This window comes from Netta rufina (assembly GCF_964035555.1).
Source record: "Netta rufina genome assembly, chromosome: 4".
In the NCBI taxonomy this organism is placed as follows: Eukaryota; Metazoa; Chordata; class Aves; order Anseriformes; family Anatidae; genus Netta; species Netta rufina.
The window spans coordinates 667,370-681,859 of record NC_140127.1 but is presented as its reverse complement, the minus strand read 5'-3'; the positions used below and the strand labels follow the sequence as shown (position 1 = coordinate 681,859).

General features: G+C 37.3%; 1 protein-coding gene across 6 annotated transcripts in view; it reads left to right on the top strand.

The window, feature by feature from the left end:
• The window catches only part of WDFY3 (WD repeat and FYVE domain containing 3), a 190,932-nt gene that overhangs the window by 78,756 nt on the left and 97,686 nt on the right, over nt 1–14,490 (top strand). For 4 of the 6 annotated variants that reach the window (XM_084286228.1, XM_084286227.1, XM_084286229.1 and 1 more), the window contains exons 8-12: nt 2,349–2,535; nt 5,496–5,662; nt 7,710–7,856; nt 8,477–8,944; nt 10,399–10,497. In XM_084286228.1, coding sequence (XP_084142354.1) covers nt 2,349–2,535; nt 5,496–5,662; nt 7,710–7,856; nt 8,477–8,944; nt 10,399–10,497 — 1,068 coding nt within the window. The remainder of the gene's footprint in view (nt 1–2,348; nt 2,536–5,495; nt 5,663–7,709; nt 7,857–8,476; nt 8,945–10,398; nt 10,498–14,490) is intronic. The other 2 variants (XM_084286230.1, XM_084286231.1) reach the window with 1 other exon arrangement.

Here is a 14,490-nt window from a genome sequence, read left to right as displayed (position 1 = left end):
AAGATGTTTTTTCCTGTCTTGTTTGGATTAGCAGCAGCAGTCCCTTGCAGTGGCAAGGTAAGCTAGCAGTGCCTCATGTATGACTGCTTGTTTAGGTAATGCTCTGGCTGGCAATTCAAGTGTCGGGACATCTGAGGAAGCCACAGGAAGAGGAGCCAGCTCCATGCATTCTTCTGATGCATTTTGAGCTATCCAGAAGCCCACGTAGTAGGCTTCTGCAGTAGCCTTGTAGTAAATACTGGTGTGTTATGCTTACCAGGGAGAGCTAATCTGGAAGATTGCAGAGATAATGTTCTTTCTCACAGACATTTGCTTCTCCAGGAAGAGACCAGGTCAGATGGATACACAGTTAAAATATTCAACAAGAGCAAAACCTGGGTAATGCAGGTAGTAGCAAATGCTTAAGGGAGCTTGGTGTGTGGGCACAGCAGCACCTGAGCATGAGCCCCCACGTGCTTACTGATGGTGTATTGGAACAGCCTGCCTGTGCCCTGCCCCATGGTCCAGCCCAGCTTCCCTGTGGGGTTCCCAACTAAAGGCTGTTGTCCCTAGAGCCTTCTGCCTTGGATCAGCAGTGCCCCAGTCCTTTGCCCAGCAGAAGTTGTCTCTAAGTACTGGTGCCACCAGTGCGACGGCCACCAATAGACTAAATCAGCCAGACTCATTCAGGTTCACTATTGAGACAAATATTATCCTGTCTGGAACATGGAAACTGAAGGTGGTGAGAGGTTTTGGAAGATAACTTAAGGAATGCTTTACTTACAATAGATCTTCACAAGGTTCTGTTTGTCATTTGTATAGGAAGGGCTACTGCCATGTGGGTTAGTAGTAAAGGATTTGTGAAAACAAAGCAAGATGACAACTGTTGTCAGAGAGGATAGTATCCATGGAAAGAGCTTTGTGAAGAAATATGTTATTGAAAATACTGTTGTTGCAGCTGTTTAAAGCTGTGTTGTGTGTTTAGGCATTTGGAATTTGACATGTGAAATTAGGTATAATATATTTCTGATGTATTTAGGACTTCCAGATTGTAGCACCATCTAAATGCATAAGTCCTTTTTAAAATGGAATGTTTATTTAAATGAGCTAACAGCCTTATTACAAATTTTAGGGGTACAGCATTATTGGTGACAAAAAAAAAAAAAAAAAGAAAGAACCAAACCACTATTTCCCCACACCCTGGAAAGCAAGTTTTTACAAAGTTCCACAAAAACTTTTTGTCAGTTTATGAAATACGGCACCATGCCTCCACATATTAGGCAGAAAATTTTAGTTTGTGGATTTTCTTGCCCTAGCAGCATCTTTCTAATTCCAGTAAGAAAGAAGTGAATGTACAGTATCTCTTAAAAGCACAAAATAGGCATCAGTTAAATACTTTCAAATTGGATTTTAAAGGTGATGGTTATTTTACATATATCTGTAGCAGCCTTCTGATGACTTTATAATGAAGGTGTACATATATATTTGAAAGGTTATAAAGTACAACAAATAAAATAACCCAATCCTGACTCTGTCATTTAATGTATGGCAACTGCTACCATTGTTGCTTCCTATTGCTTTGGTCCACAAAGACATGGGGTGGCATATCAAAAGATACTCTAAATTCTTTATAATGTAAATAAGTGAAAATCTTAAAAACCACTCAGCATGACCCCTCACTTCTTGATAAAAATGAACCTGACTTAAGAGATGATAACATGTACAGGGAGGTTTGTTATGTACTCAAGAAAAAAATTAAGGCTTTTTATCCCATCAAAGGAACATCCTTTCATTATCTCATGTTTTGACATGATCTTCTGGGACCTTTTGTAATTGGCCTAGCTGGAGATACTTGCACTTCTCTGGCAAATGTTGGAAATTTATAAGAAGCCATTTAAGGGAGTGTCTTTGAAACAGGGTTGCATCCTGAAATATGAGTTCAGATTTGGGAAAGCTTTTCAGAATGTATTGGTGGACCATGGGAGAGATGCAGAATGAGACAAGTTGTCTCGTTTTCCTCAGCAAGCAAGTATGCCAGCCAAAGAATCGCTGACAAGAGCAGCCAAAGGAAATCATCATATCAAGTCTTCTGTGTTGAGTTTTACCTAACACCAGTACCATAGTACCATTCAGTGCTTTCTATAACTTTGTTTTTCAGTATGGAATAGGATGCTTTAGAGTTACTATAGCAGTTCATATTTTTCTTTTTATTCTGCTGATTCTCCTGATTTAACTTCTATTATTATTTTTTCTTAATCTGGTTTTGCTTTCTCAGTCTCCTTCTTACCTGAGGTAAAGATTATCTAATGGAGAAAAAGAATCATTAATGTCAGTAAAATCCTAAATTTCTCTATCACATTTCTTTTCAGAAAAAGAATGTTTGTCCACATGTGTTCAGAATATGCAACAGTCTGATGACCTTTCTCCCCTTGAAATAGTTGAGATGTTTGCTGGGCTTTCCTGTTTTCTCAAAGATTCCAGTGATGTGTCTCAAACGCTATTGGATGATTTTAGGATATGGCAAGGATACAACTTCCTCTGTGATCTCCTCCTCAGGTATGCAAAAGTACTTGAAGGGATGTAGACAGATGATTGAGCTTTTTCCAAAAAGAGTTCCTATTAAAGAATGGGTCAATAGATTTGACTGAATAAATTATTAGAGATTGCTATGCAAGGAAGACATTAGGACCAAAACATAAAATGATGTGCTTCCCTCCTCTTATGAAATTACATTGTTTAGCTTTTTATTCATTGGTACTGTTTACTACTCAATCTTTTTGTATGTTGTAGGAAAGCAGGTGTTTAAAGCAACTGGTGCTACTTTTTTTAAGAATTCACAAAAATATTTTTTCACTGCAGCTGATGGGTTTGGTTTTGTTTCCTTTTTGTTTAAACAAATTGAAAGTACTGAAAAATCATAAACGTTCGTCCATGCTACTTGGTGTTGAAGAGATCATTTTGTACATAAGCAGAAGAGACCATTTTGTCCATCACGGAGTGCTGGAGAGAACTCCCATGTTACTAGGGTATCAGTGTGGATACACATTTTTTTAATTTGAGTTCTTTTTATGGAAGGGACTGCTAACCTGCTAATACATGACAGAATATAGTGATGCCTACCAAAAGTAAATGTTGAAGTACAACTCATGATTTTATTTTTTTTCATGAAGGACATGTCGCTTATTCTTTCACAGTGAGAAAATAAGTATGTTTGCTGTGTTACTTGTGCAAAATCTAAGATATGTCCTGATTTTTTTCTGAAGTTCTGAAGATGCATGCATTGCTGTTGATATACGCATGTGTGTTTTTCAAATGCAGGACACAGATGCCAGCTTTGAAGTGAAAGATGAGTGTGCACCTTATCATGTACTGGGGTCAAAGATGATGAGATGTAGTGCTGTAATAGCCATAACTGAGATGAGCTTCCATTGCTGACCGGTTTTCTGGCCATTCATTTTGGATGCTAGGTTGCTAGCTTTTGGTACCCAAGTATTAGAACTTAATGTTCTTTGAGATGTTATTTTTTTTTTTTTTTTTTTTTTTTTTTACGGTTACCAGACATAGACATGGCATGTGAAATTCTTAATAACAGTTAAAATGATTCATAAATTACCTTCTGTGCCAAAATTGCTACAATACATGCTATATTATTTTTCTTCTAGTATAAATGGTTATTTTGAGTATGAATTATATTACTTGAAACACACCAGTACACATCATAAAATTGGTTGTCTTCCAGAAACTGACAGCAAGAGGTTAGGTAGAATTTGGGGAACATGCTATCATTAGCGATTTCATTGTCAAGTACAGCAGTGATCCTCTGTACATCACGTGTTTTAAGCAGACTTTCTTGTGAGCTTGCTTACCCTTTCAGCCAAAGAATGGGAATTCCCTGACAGTGGTATGAGAAGAGTAGGGGTGTGCGTCTCTGAAAAAGGAGAGCACAATCACACAGCACATCAGTTCGTCATTTGACATCATTACAGTGTTAAATCACAGAAATACCTTATCCTCACTTGTTTGAGAGCTGATTGCTAAGAACCTCACGGGAACACTTGGGAGAAGATGAACAAGGCACAGCAATTCGTGTTGTATTTGCTAGCAATCTGTATATTGTAGAGGAGATGGAAGACGGTTCAAAACACACATGCTGTTTAAGTTGTGATTCGAACATGAAATTCACTATAGTTTTGTTTCAAAAAAAGCAATCATCTCAGAGAAGCCTGGGCATTGTTCAGTGATCGTCAATAGTGCTGCATTCTCCCTGGATGTGTTGTGGCTCAGAACTAATGACAGAGACTTCTTCAGGTATGCAGTACGTTTGCAAGATGCTGCGAGTCCAGCCACAATGAAGAAAGGCTTGGGAGCTGGTAACACGGACTAACTTGTGAAGATGGTGACTTAATAAGAATCTGCTGGAGACCTGTGAGGAACAAAGAAGAGAGCATATGTTTTGAACTCAATGATGTGAAAGTGCAGGGTGTACAGAGGATTCATGGAATGGAAATAGATGAGCCACGTGCTTCTGTAAGGTTCAACCATACGTCTCACTGTGGGGAAAAGGCACAGGATGCAGAATGCTTCGAAAGGCTCTCACTGTCATTGATCAAGGAAGAAAAACACATCTTGCATTGCGTGAGCAAATAGGAGATTGTGGTCTCTGGCTGTCTCCTGAGATCTGTAGAGACTAAGGGCTAGTATGCAATTAGATGTGTTTTAATGTGTTGTATAAAATTGGGCATTCTGTTCAGCTGGTTCCCAGCTGTGCTGTGCAGGCTGATGTGTTGGTGGAGAACAGCCTGCACCATTCCTGTCACTGGCCCCAGCTGCCACTTGCTGCCCTCCCCAGCCCAGGGACATGTGAACAGTTGATGTGGATGGAAGAGAATAATCTGGGTTTCTCTGGGTTGGGGTGGAGCACATGTTGGCTTGCCAAGAAAAGGAGGATAGTTTGTTTTACTAGCCTCTTTTAGGGTCTGTTGTGACTGACTTGCTAGCAGTGAATGCTGACAAGGATCAGACGTTACAGTTCCTATCCTCTTGCATTCAGAGAGGGGGGTCTGTATTTCTGAAGAAGATATTTTGTTGTGCTCTTCTAGGCTTTATGTTTCTATACAGATACCACTTTGTTAACACAAAATATGAACTGTGAAAGTGGCACATGTAGTCTAGGAGGTTAAGTGCAGATTTATTTAATGGCAGACTATCTACGTATTTTCCTATAAGCTTTGTGTTTGTAAGAGGAATGTAAAGGTAATTTTTAATATCTGTGCTTCTTTTTAGCAGATTTTGGGGTTCACAGCAAGATTTATGAAGTTAATGTCTACAGGAAATAAGTACTAAGTCCTACTAAGGATTGACTTAATAGTAGGAAATGTTAATGGAGAACATGTAAAATATTGCCAGTACAGGGCAATAAAAGCATGTTCTCGAAGTTAATAAAGAAAAATGGAAGAGATGTGTGATTAAAGTCATTCAAGTGACTTTTGCTAACATAAGCTACTTGTTTTCTTTAGGTTAGAACAGGCAAAAGAGGCTGAATCTAAGGATGCTTTGAAGGACTTAGTTAATTTGATTACTTCCTTAACAACATATGGTGTTAATGAGTTGAAGCCAGCTGGTGTTACCACTGGAGTACCTTTCCTACTACCTGGATTTGCAGTGCCACAGCCTGTGGGCAAAGGTGAGTGTTCATTCTCTCCCTCCATGTATTTTTTAATTATAAGAGAAACTGTATACCACACAAACCATTCATAGTTGAGTATAGGTTCTTTTACTAAGGTTGCATATCAAATATGCTTGTCCTATATGTCCTTCTTCTTTGGAGTTGGTACTCACAGAAGCATGCGAACAAATTTTAACTTTGAGGACTGTAGGGCAAGTCAAACATCTCTAGTGAGATGTTTGCAGAGCTCATAGCTTCTGTGTGGACATTTTAAAAAGAGTATCAGTGTGGAAAGATGCAGTGAATTGATTTATGGTGTTTTAGGCTGATCTTAAACAGATGTGGAAGGCTGATGCACTGCTTTGGTGGTGCTTCTTTTGTTTTTGTTTTCATTTTCCTTCACACAGATGGGCCTTCTGTGAGCTCTTATCAGCTCATGCAAGTGTATCTTATGAGTTGTAATATGTTTTTTGAGCAGCAGTGAATATACAGTGGTATAATCTGTGGTGTACTTGCAACCACAGTGAATTCTGATGAGGAGATAAGGTTGACTAAGTCTGAAGAGGAAAAGGTTTTTATAAAAACCAACTTAAGATTCTAGACACTTAAAATTCCATTTGATTTTGTAGGTAAATAAGTACTTTGGAATTGAGCAGGTGACTGTGTGGAGTGAGCTTGCTGCTTGGGCTTCTTTGGGGTTTTAATAACACTGGAGGCACTTGTGAAGTTTTTATGACAGAGTTAGCTTTATAGATTTATATTTAATGGATTTGTTTTCACTGTTTCTTTCACATATCACAGTTACTTGGACAATCACTTCCTTTCTCTGGTATTGAGAAAGTTCATTGTTTACGGGAACTGTTTTCCCCTTGTGCTAAACAGAGGAAGAAGATAATAGTTATAGAGTTGAATTTGTCCATGTTCTAACTTAATGATTTTTTCCTAAGCTAATCAGATTTCTGATACTGTAGCATGAGATAACCACCATCTCTTGATTTTCAAAATAAAATCTTTTTATTTCATTTGCTGGCATTTGTCCTGACATCGATCAGTTCCTTTTACTTGCTTTTTCATTCTATTGACAAGTTGTTTTTCTTTGGAGAACATATTAACACATTTTCTTAATTGATTTTATTTAAATTTTTTTAGGTTTTGAACGCTGTAGAGGTGGTGAAGATTTGGTTTCTTCAGGGGTCCTTGTAACATTCAAAGATAATTCATTAACCTGCTTGATTGCCTGAAAGAACTGTTTATACTTAATTAGAACATACCTAGTTGTATCGGTCACTGCCTCTGTTCCTGTCATATTTGTTGAGCACTATATCTACTTTCCGACACGTTTCATTACTAAGAAAGCATGTAAAAAGCCTGCTTTTAGAAACAAATGAATGCGATCTGCAATTTAACATTAGTATTTTCCCAGTAAGTGAAATTTTTGCATGTAGTTCTTCAAGGAAGTTTCTTGTTGCTTTCTGGAGGAATACACCAGGGAAAGTAGTGAAGCTAGACACTGGAATAATTGAGTTTTCTTTTAAATTGAACAACTTAGTTTATAAAAAAGGAATAAGGCAGTATTCCACAGAACATGTGCAACAAATTGGGATTCTTCTTTTACGAAAGGTTTTTGATTTATGCTAATTGTTTGATTTTAGCTTGATTGAAAATGAGGTTTAATTGTTAGAAGTTTTTTTTATAACTTTTTAAAGGGTGTTTGTCATGAGGTGTTTCTTGTATAATGGGATTGGTTTACTATGAGTTGTATTGTTCTTGCAAAAGTTGGAAAAGTTACCTTTGCAGCATCTTTCTAGTGGAATATATGCTCTGCTCACTGAAAAAATAGGGGAATCCAGGGAACATTCATAAGTGATGCCTTCTTGGGCTACGTGAATGAGATTTTATTGATCTTAAGGATACTTAGGAGAAGTTTGATCCACTTTTAAAGATGTGAGGTCTTTATATTTTAATAATATGGCTGCTTTGTGCTTTACAACTTCTCCCATTTGTTTTAATTTCTGAATTGTTAACAGTACTTGACCTTGCCAAAGTTTGTTTTTTTTATTCCCAGGCCTGATTGCCACAGCCACCCTTACACCATCACCTGATTCCAGTATGATTATTCACATAAAAATTTCTAATCCAGAACTGAGCAAGAGCATGCTCTCTCTTGAAGGAAGGCCTCTGCTGGCCTTGCAAAACCCTGTGAAGTTTCTTTGTAAGGAGCTCCCCTCCTTTTTCTCATACAAGACGTCCAATGAGCGGAAGAAACAGGATTGCTCAGAGGCTGTGCATGCTGTTTAGCTTTGAACCCAGCTGATAAGACTGTGTTGTTGCTTATTGCTCTGCTTAATGAGGGTCATCAGATGCGTGTTCTTCCAAACGTAGCCTACCTAATACTTGTGAAGGGCATGGTGGCCTTCCGTATTATGAAATACAGAATGCTTGACTATTGCTGTAATGTGTTTTTCTTACGGACCATGTAGATGATGTGCAGGCTTTAATTTTTCTCTATGACTGTATCCTGTTGCACATACTAAAAATAGGTCAACTTTCTCATCCATTTGAAAGAATTGATCATTCATTTAGTTGCATGTGTAAACAGTTTCAGAGATGAAGATGTCATATCAGAAAGAATAGTAGATCATAGGATTTGCAATATAATTGCTTATGCAAATGCTTTTTTAAAGAGTCTGTTTTAATTTTTAAAAGATAACATTCTTAATCACGCTTATTAGAGCGCATGGATCATTATTAGTGACTGTGCTCATTGTTTATAACAATTCAGAACTTTCATTTTCCTTTCTTCTTCCCATCTCACTTTGTTTCCTAATTCAGGTCACAGTGTGAGGAATATCCAAGCATTTTCCGTCCTTCAGAATGCGTTTTTGAAAGCAAAAACTAGCTATCTAGCACAAATTATTCTCGATGCCATCATGAATATTTATATGGCTGACAATGCCAATTACTTCATTTTGGAATCACAGCACACATTGTCTCAGTTTGCAGAGAAAATTTCTAAGCTTCCAGAAGTACAGACCAAATACTTCGAGATGCTGGAATTTGTTGTCTTCAGCTTGAACTACATACCCTGTAAAGAACTGATCAGTGTGAGCATCCTTTTAAAATCCAGCACTTCTCATCACTGTAGCATCGTAGCCATGAAGACACTCCTGAAATTCACCCGTCATGACTACATCTTTAAAGATGTCTTCAGGGAGGTGGGACTTCTGGAGGTGATGGTAAATCTTCTTCATAAATATGCAGCGCTTCTGAAAGATCCCACTCAGGCTCTGAACGATCAAGGTAGAGTGTGCTCTTCCAATTTACTACTGCATGTCTCTTGGGGATGGTGGAAGCTAGTGATTAAGAGAAAAAAGCAATAAAGTTTGAATGTGTATCATAAGAGCAGAGTTCTACTTTGGACTGCTGTGCCATCCTGAAAACACACTGGGATTCCCTCTTTCTTTATGTCCTGCAAGAAGCTTGAGGTTGTGCAAATGCAAAATCATTAGAAGTTTATAATTCCCTTCTTAAATGATTTTTTAATGTATTTTTCCTAATATTTAAGTTATTTTTACATCAAAAGAAAAAATGAAGGAGCAATACATAGACTACCTGCTTCACTCCTGTGCACCAAGATGTCTTTCTCAAAAAAATGTAATTAGGCATTTCAGAAATGCACCTAAAAGTGCTATCAAGCATGTATCTGTGCTCTTATTAGGAACTTGTTTCCAAGTTAAAAAAAAAAAAATAAAAAATATATATATAAAAAAACCAACTTCTTTTTATACTTTGGGTCTACATTTTTGTAAGAGCGTTACAAAAAAAAGGCACCAAAACCAACCACCACCAACAAAAAAACTGGCGTTCTCATGTCCAGGATTTGACATCTGAGATAAGCCACGTAGTTGTTTAGTCTGCAAAGCAAGCACTGCCAAGTGCAAGCCATATGTGTGTAGGTATGCTTTTTTTATATTCTTTACTCAAAAAGGAATAGAGTTAACGTGTGTCAGTGACGTTTTTCTTAATTCTAGTTGTTGGCTGTTTCACCTGGGTTTATTGTTTGAAGCTTTGCTGTTGATTTGTAGCTGCTAATTAGAGGTAGAAAACTGTGCTGCCAGCAACTATGTTGGAAAACACACAGTTGCTCAAGTGCTTCTCAATAAATGGACCAAGATGTCATCTGGTTAAGGTGCTACCTGGGGTGGACATTGCCCTTGTGTTGTTGCTTGGTAGTTATTAGTATTTTACTTATTTATTTATTTATTTTCTGGACTGTTACAATGTGTTTAAAATACTGTGTGCCAACTTGGTTCATCTGTTATACCTGTCAAATCGTAAGCACATTTGAAGTAATTATGCAGACATAGTTCTGTGTTGGTGTGTAGAATTTCTCTTTGCAGGTACTCAGTACAGAACAAGACAGATACTTTTAGTCTTCACTGATTGTAGCTTGAAGTAACAACAGTTGGGGATATGAAACTACACATATAGCTGCAGTGTCGGCAACTCAGCTCACACTGCTCAAAAGCTTTTGTTAAAATTATATTTTTTTTATAAAGGGCATTTTCAAACAATCTGTAATTAAGCTTTCCCTTGGATGCATGTGTAGACTAAACATTACTTGTTTTGAAATTTGGTTAGTCTGTGTTTTCTTCGGGGAAACAAAGAAAATGAAAGCATTTGTGGAAAAAAATGAAGCAACATCTTAGAAAAGAGTGATTTTTACTGTCTTTGGCTTATGAAATTATTTTTAGGGGATTCAAGAAACTGTTCATTTGAGGACCAAAAGCAGCTGGCTTTGTTGGTTATGGAGACCCTGATGATACTATTACAAGGATCAAACACTAATGCAGGTAAGTGGAGATGCTACTGGCAAGTCATGTATAAAAATGTTACTGAGAACTTTGCGTACAGGCAAGAGAGTCTTCATTTTCTATCTTCAGGCAGTTAATCACACTGAAATATTCTTTTTCTCTTGCAAAGTTCTTTCTATAAGAGAATCAGTAGAATAAGCTGGAATGCATAAAATAAAGGAGTTTCAGATGGTTGGTTGGTTGTTTTAAATTAAGATTCTTGGGAGTTCTTTACTTGAACCACACCTCCCCCCATTTTTCCCCAAACAATACTATAATAATTTGTGGTAGCTTGTATTTTTAACACAGTATTTTGAAAAAAATTAAGCTCTTAATTAGGCATGTAATTTGCTGTTGACAATGTCATGTGGACTGAAATCAGATTAAAACTGTGTGCCATTGTTAATGGAAGATGGCTTTTCCTTTTTTAGAAGTATACATTTCTTATAAAAAAACAGTGTATATATATATATATATAAATAGGGCTCACTTGCAAGCGTCCTTCTCTAAACGAGGTAGATTTATATTAGTTTATGCCTTATTTCATTATCCAACGCATGGTAACATTGACACAGACAATGTGTCTATCTCATATTAGTACAAGCTATCTCTTAGAACTTAAAAAAAAAAAAAAAAAAAGTTTTATATATATATATATATATACATATATATATATATATATATAAGTAATAAGTGTTCTTAAAACCTTTTACTCTATTGTATTAGAGGAAGAAGAAAAGGAGAAGGGGTAGGGAAGGGACACCACCCTGAGGAACCAGTTTCTGGCTTTGGAGGCCATGAGACATCCTTCTTTCATCAGTTTATTTCTTCTTTTTCTCAGTTCTGGCTGCTGCTTCCTACCCCTTGGTTTAGTCTGCTTCCTACCCCTTGGTTTTGTTTGCTTTCATTCAAGTAGGAGAGATGAGAATCCATGACAAGTGTTTAAGAACAAAATTGTGAAAGCTGTCCATCTCAGCTGACAACTTGCTGTTTAACGATAGTTCCTGGTCTAATAGCAGAAAGCTTTTAATTTTTTTCTTATTGCTTTTGCTTGGGAAAAATATTTTCTCTAAATATAGGCTCAGTGTTCAATAGCTGCTAGACAAGTAGGACTAGTTTGCTGAACAAACTTCTGTAACAAATGAGGTTTTGCTCTTATTTGTAAGCTTTTCTCCCACAATGTTCTTCCTCATACAGGTGAGTTAATTTATACTTGAGTGATTTTTCTGAATAACCACAGCTGGGAAAGCAGTCCAGTTGGTCATAATAGAGAACTGATGGGTGAACTAATATTTCTCAAGGTAAAGTAATATTTACAGTAAGGTATTGCTTTAAAATGGAATACAAATTAAAAAGTAATAGGCAATCAGTAGGGAGTCGGTCCAACCATTGGGTCCATCTTTAAGCCTTAGTTGGTGTCTTTCACATTTTAAGAGATTCTGTGCTACCATGAGCCTTCTGACAGATTTTGGCTTCCTGCCTTTGGCAAGTTATGTGCATTGTGTCTGCTATGCTTTGTTTATTAAATCCAACAAGATGGTCATTGAAAGCATAGTGGCTTGCTAAAAAATAAATAAATAAATAAATCCCATTGAGTTGATGGTTTGCTCTTTCTTAATTCAAGGGAGTGTTTGAGCAGGGAGATGTTCTCAAGTGCCTCAGAGCTTATGTGAAGGTATCGATCTGTATCTGTAAACCACAGACCAGATTTGATTTAAGGGACTTTAAAGAACCATCAAGAAAATGGGTCTCTTGCTATTAAGTCTAAGGTTGCTGAAGGATTCTGCAGCTCTAATAGACCAGTTGAGGGCTTTGCTCCAGATTAAGAAGGAAGTGCTAGGGAATTGGCTTCATCTCTTCCTCTCCTTTTTTAGGGAAGTGTGAAAAGGTATTTGTGTTAATCTGAATCCTATGGTCTTTCTTCAGCAATGAAACAAGAAATCAAGTTAAAAGTTAAAATGTGCTTCTGTACAAAATAACATGCTAAAACGTACAATGACTTTACTGAGGAAACCATCCATGATTTGTTTATATCTCTGGCAAGCTAATCTAGAGTTTGTATCAGAATATAGCAGCTGTTATTTGTGACCTACAGGAGAAAAAAAAGGTTTTCAGTTTTTCTCCTCCCATCTTTATTTATAATTTTCCTGTTTTATGGGAGAGTACATGTGCAATGAAAAGCTCTTTCTCCTAGCTTTTGACTAATGCAATTCCAGCAGATAATAGTTCTTTGTTTTATGGGTAAAAATGCTTGCATACCTTAATTCTGTCTCATTATTCAAATCCTTCAGAGGAGTTGAAATCTTGCTAGGGTAGGATGAGAGTGACTGTTATCAGTGCAAGCAAGTGAAAAACATTTCCTCTGTCTGCTGCAGTCCAGGAACTGAGTGACAACATGTCCGATATGGTTAGTGGTTGAGATTCAGAGTAGAACAATAACTGCATGTTAGTGTACTCTGGAGGGGTGAAAATCCTGTCTGGGTATATTTTGAATGAGTTATCCAAGTGTAACAAAATTAGCAATATTGCTTTTGGAAAGGCATGAATTCATATAGTCTAGCTCTGTGCAGAGGCTGACCATCTGCGTGTAGGTCATTCTGAGCAGATCTTCGGAGTAGCTATTGAAAAACCTACCCAGAAGGTTTTTATACAGTGTTCCTACCTCAATGGTCCTAGTGATTTATCACTTGTTGATGTTCTTCCTCACAGACAATGCATTCTCTGTTTTGAGTTAAGCTGAAATCTTTGTCATCTATCCTATTGTTGATGCTCTTGGAGGGCAGCAGCAGATCATTAATATATTTAAAATGGTCACATGTAGGTTGGATGATTTATATTCTCTTGCTATGTCTCAGGTGCAATATGCATCCTTCTTAATATCCTGTGGTATTAATTTGCATTTTTCTTCCTGTGCAATATTTAGACTTAATTGTCTTGTAATATGTTTGCAATCCTCTGAAACCATGTCTAAGCCATTTCACTGCTGCACTTGTTTTCAAGTTCTGCCAAGCTTGTTGTTTGAGGTCACTTTTAGAGATGGCTTTGGCATTCTGTCCACCAAACATTTACGTCTGCAAGCTTGGCTTTGTCCACACACTTGATAAGTATGCTCTTTAATATGTCAGCAAAGGCATTTTTCACAACAGTCAAGATAACCCCCAGTGGTTTGTCCTTTGTCAAATCAGAAAGGCATAGCAGAGAAGCAGGCATAACTCTGAGCTGATGTTTCAATTAGTTATTAGTCTGTCATGGTTGCATTTAGGCTATTTTGTTGGGTTGTTTGTAAGAATGCTGTGGATAACACTACTAGAAGCATTCCTAAAGCTGAGATACATTGCACAGGCTGCTTTCCTTTTACCCACTGAACTAGTTATCCTGTCAAGGGGGAGGAAAAAAAACACAATACTGTTGTTTTAGTTTATAACTCTTTTCAATGGTGATTGAAGAAACGGGCTAATTAGGCTGAAATAATAAGGTTCCAGAGAGAAATTAGCATAGATGACAGGTGAATCATGTGAATCCATTATACACTTCTGCATTTATTGCTCAGCCTTGATTTTCCCATGACAGAAAAGGCAGAATCGGAAAACAATCAGAAAGGAGTGATGCAAAGGGAAGGTTACGTATGGGGAGCTTCTACATAAGGAGAGTTTAAAAAAAAAAAAAAAAACAGGATAGTTTAATTTCTAAAGATGAGTGAGAGGAAGTGGTGTAAATATGTGATAACATCTTTGAAGGACCGAAACTGCCTTGTAATTCATAAGTGGCAGGTCTCTCTTTGCTGTTAAGCAGCCATCCTGACCTCACCAGGGAAGTTGGAAGCAAACATCAGTTCCTCTTTGCTACTTCTCAGTACTGAGTTCAACTCCAAGAGAAGTGAAAGAAAGTGCATGGAACACATCAGAGGTATGGTATGGCACTACAGATGTTGTTTCTAAGTACCACAGAGTTCAAAAGCCACATTTTGATCAGGGGCTCCAAGTTCAGGAGTAT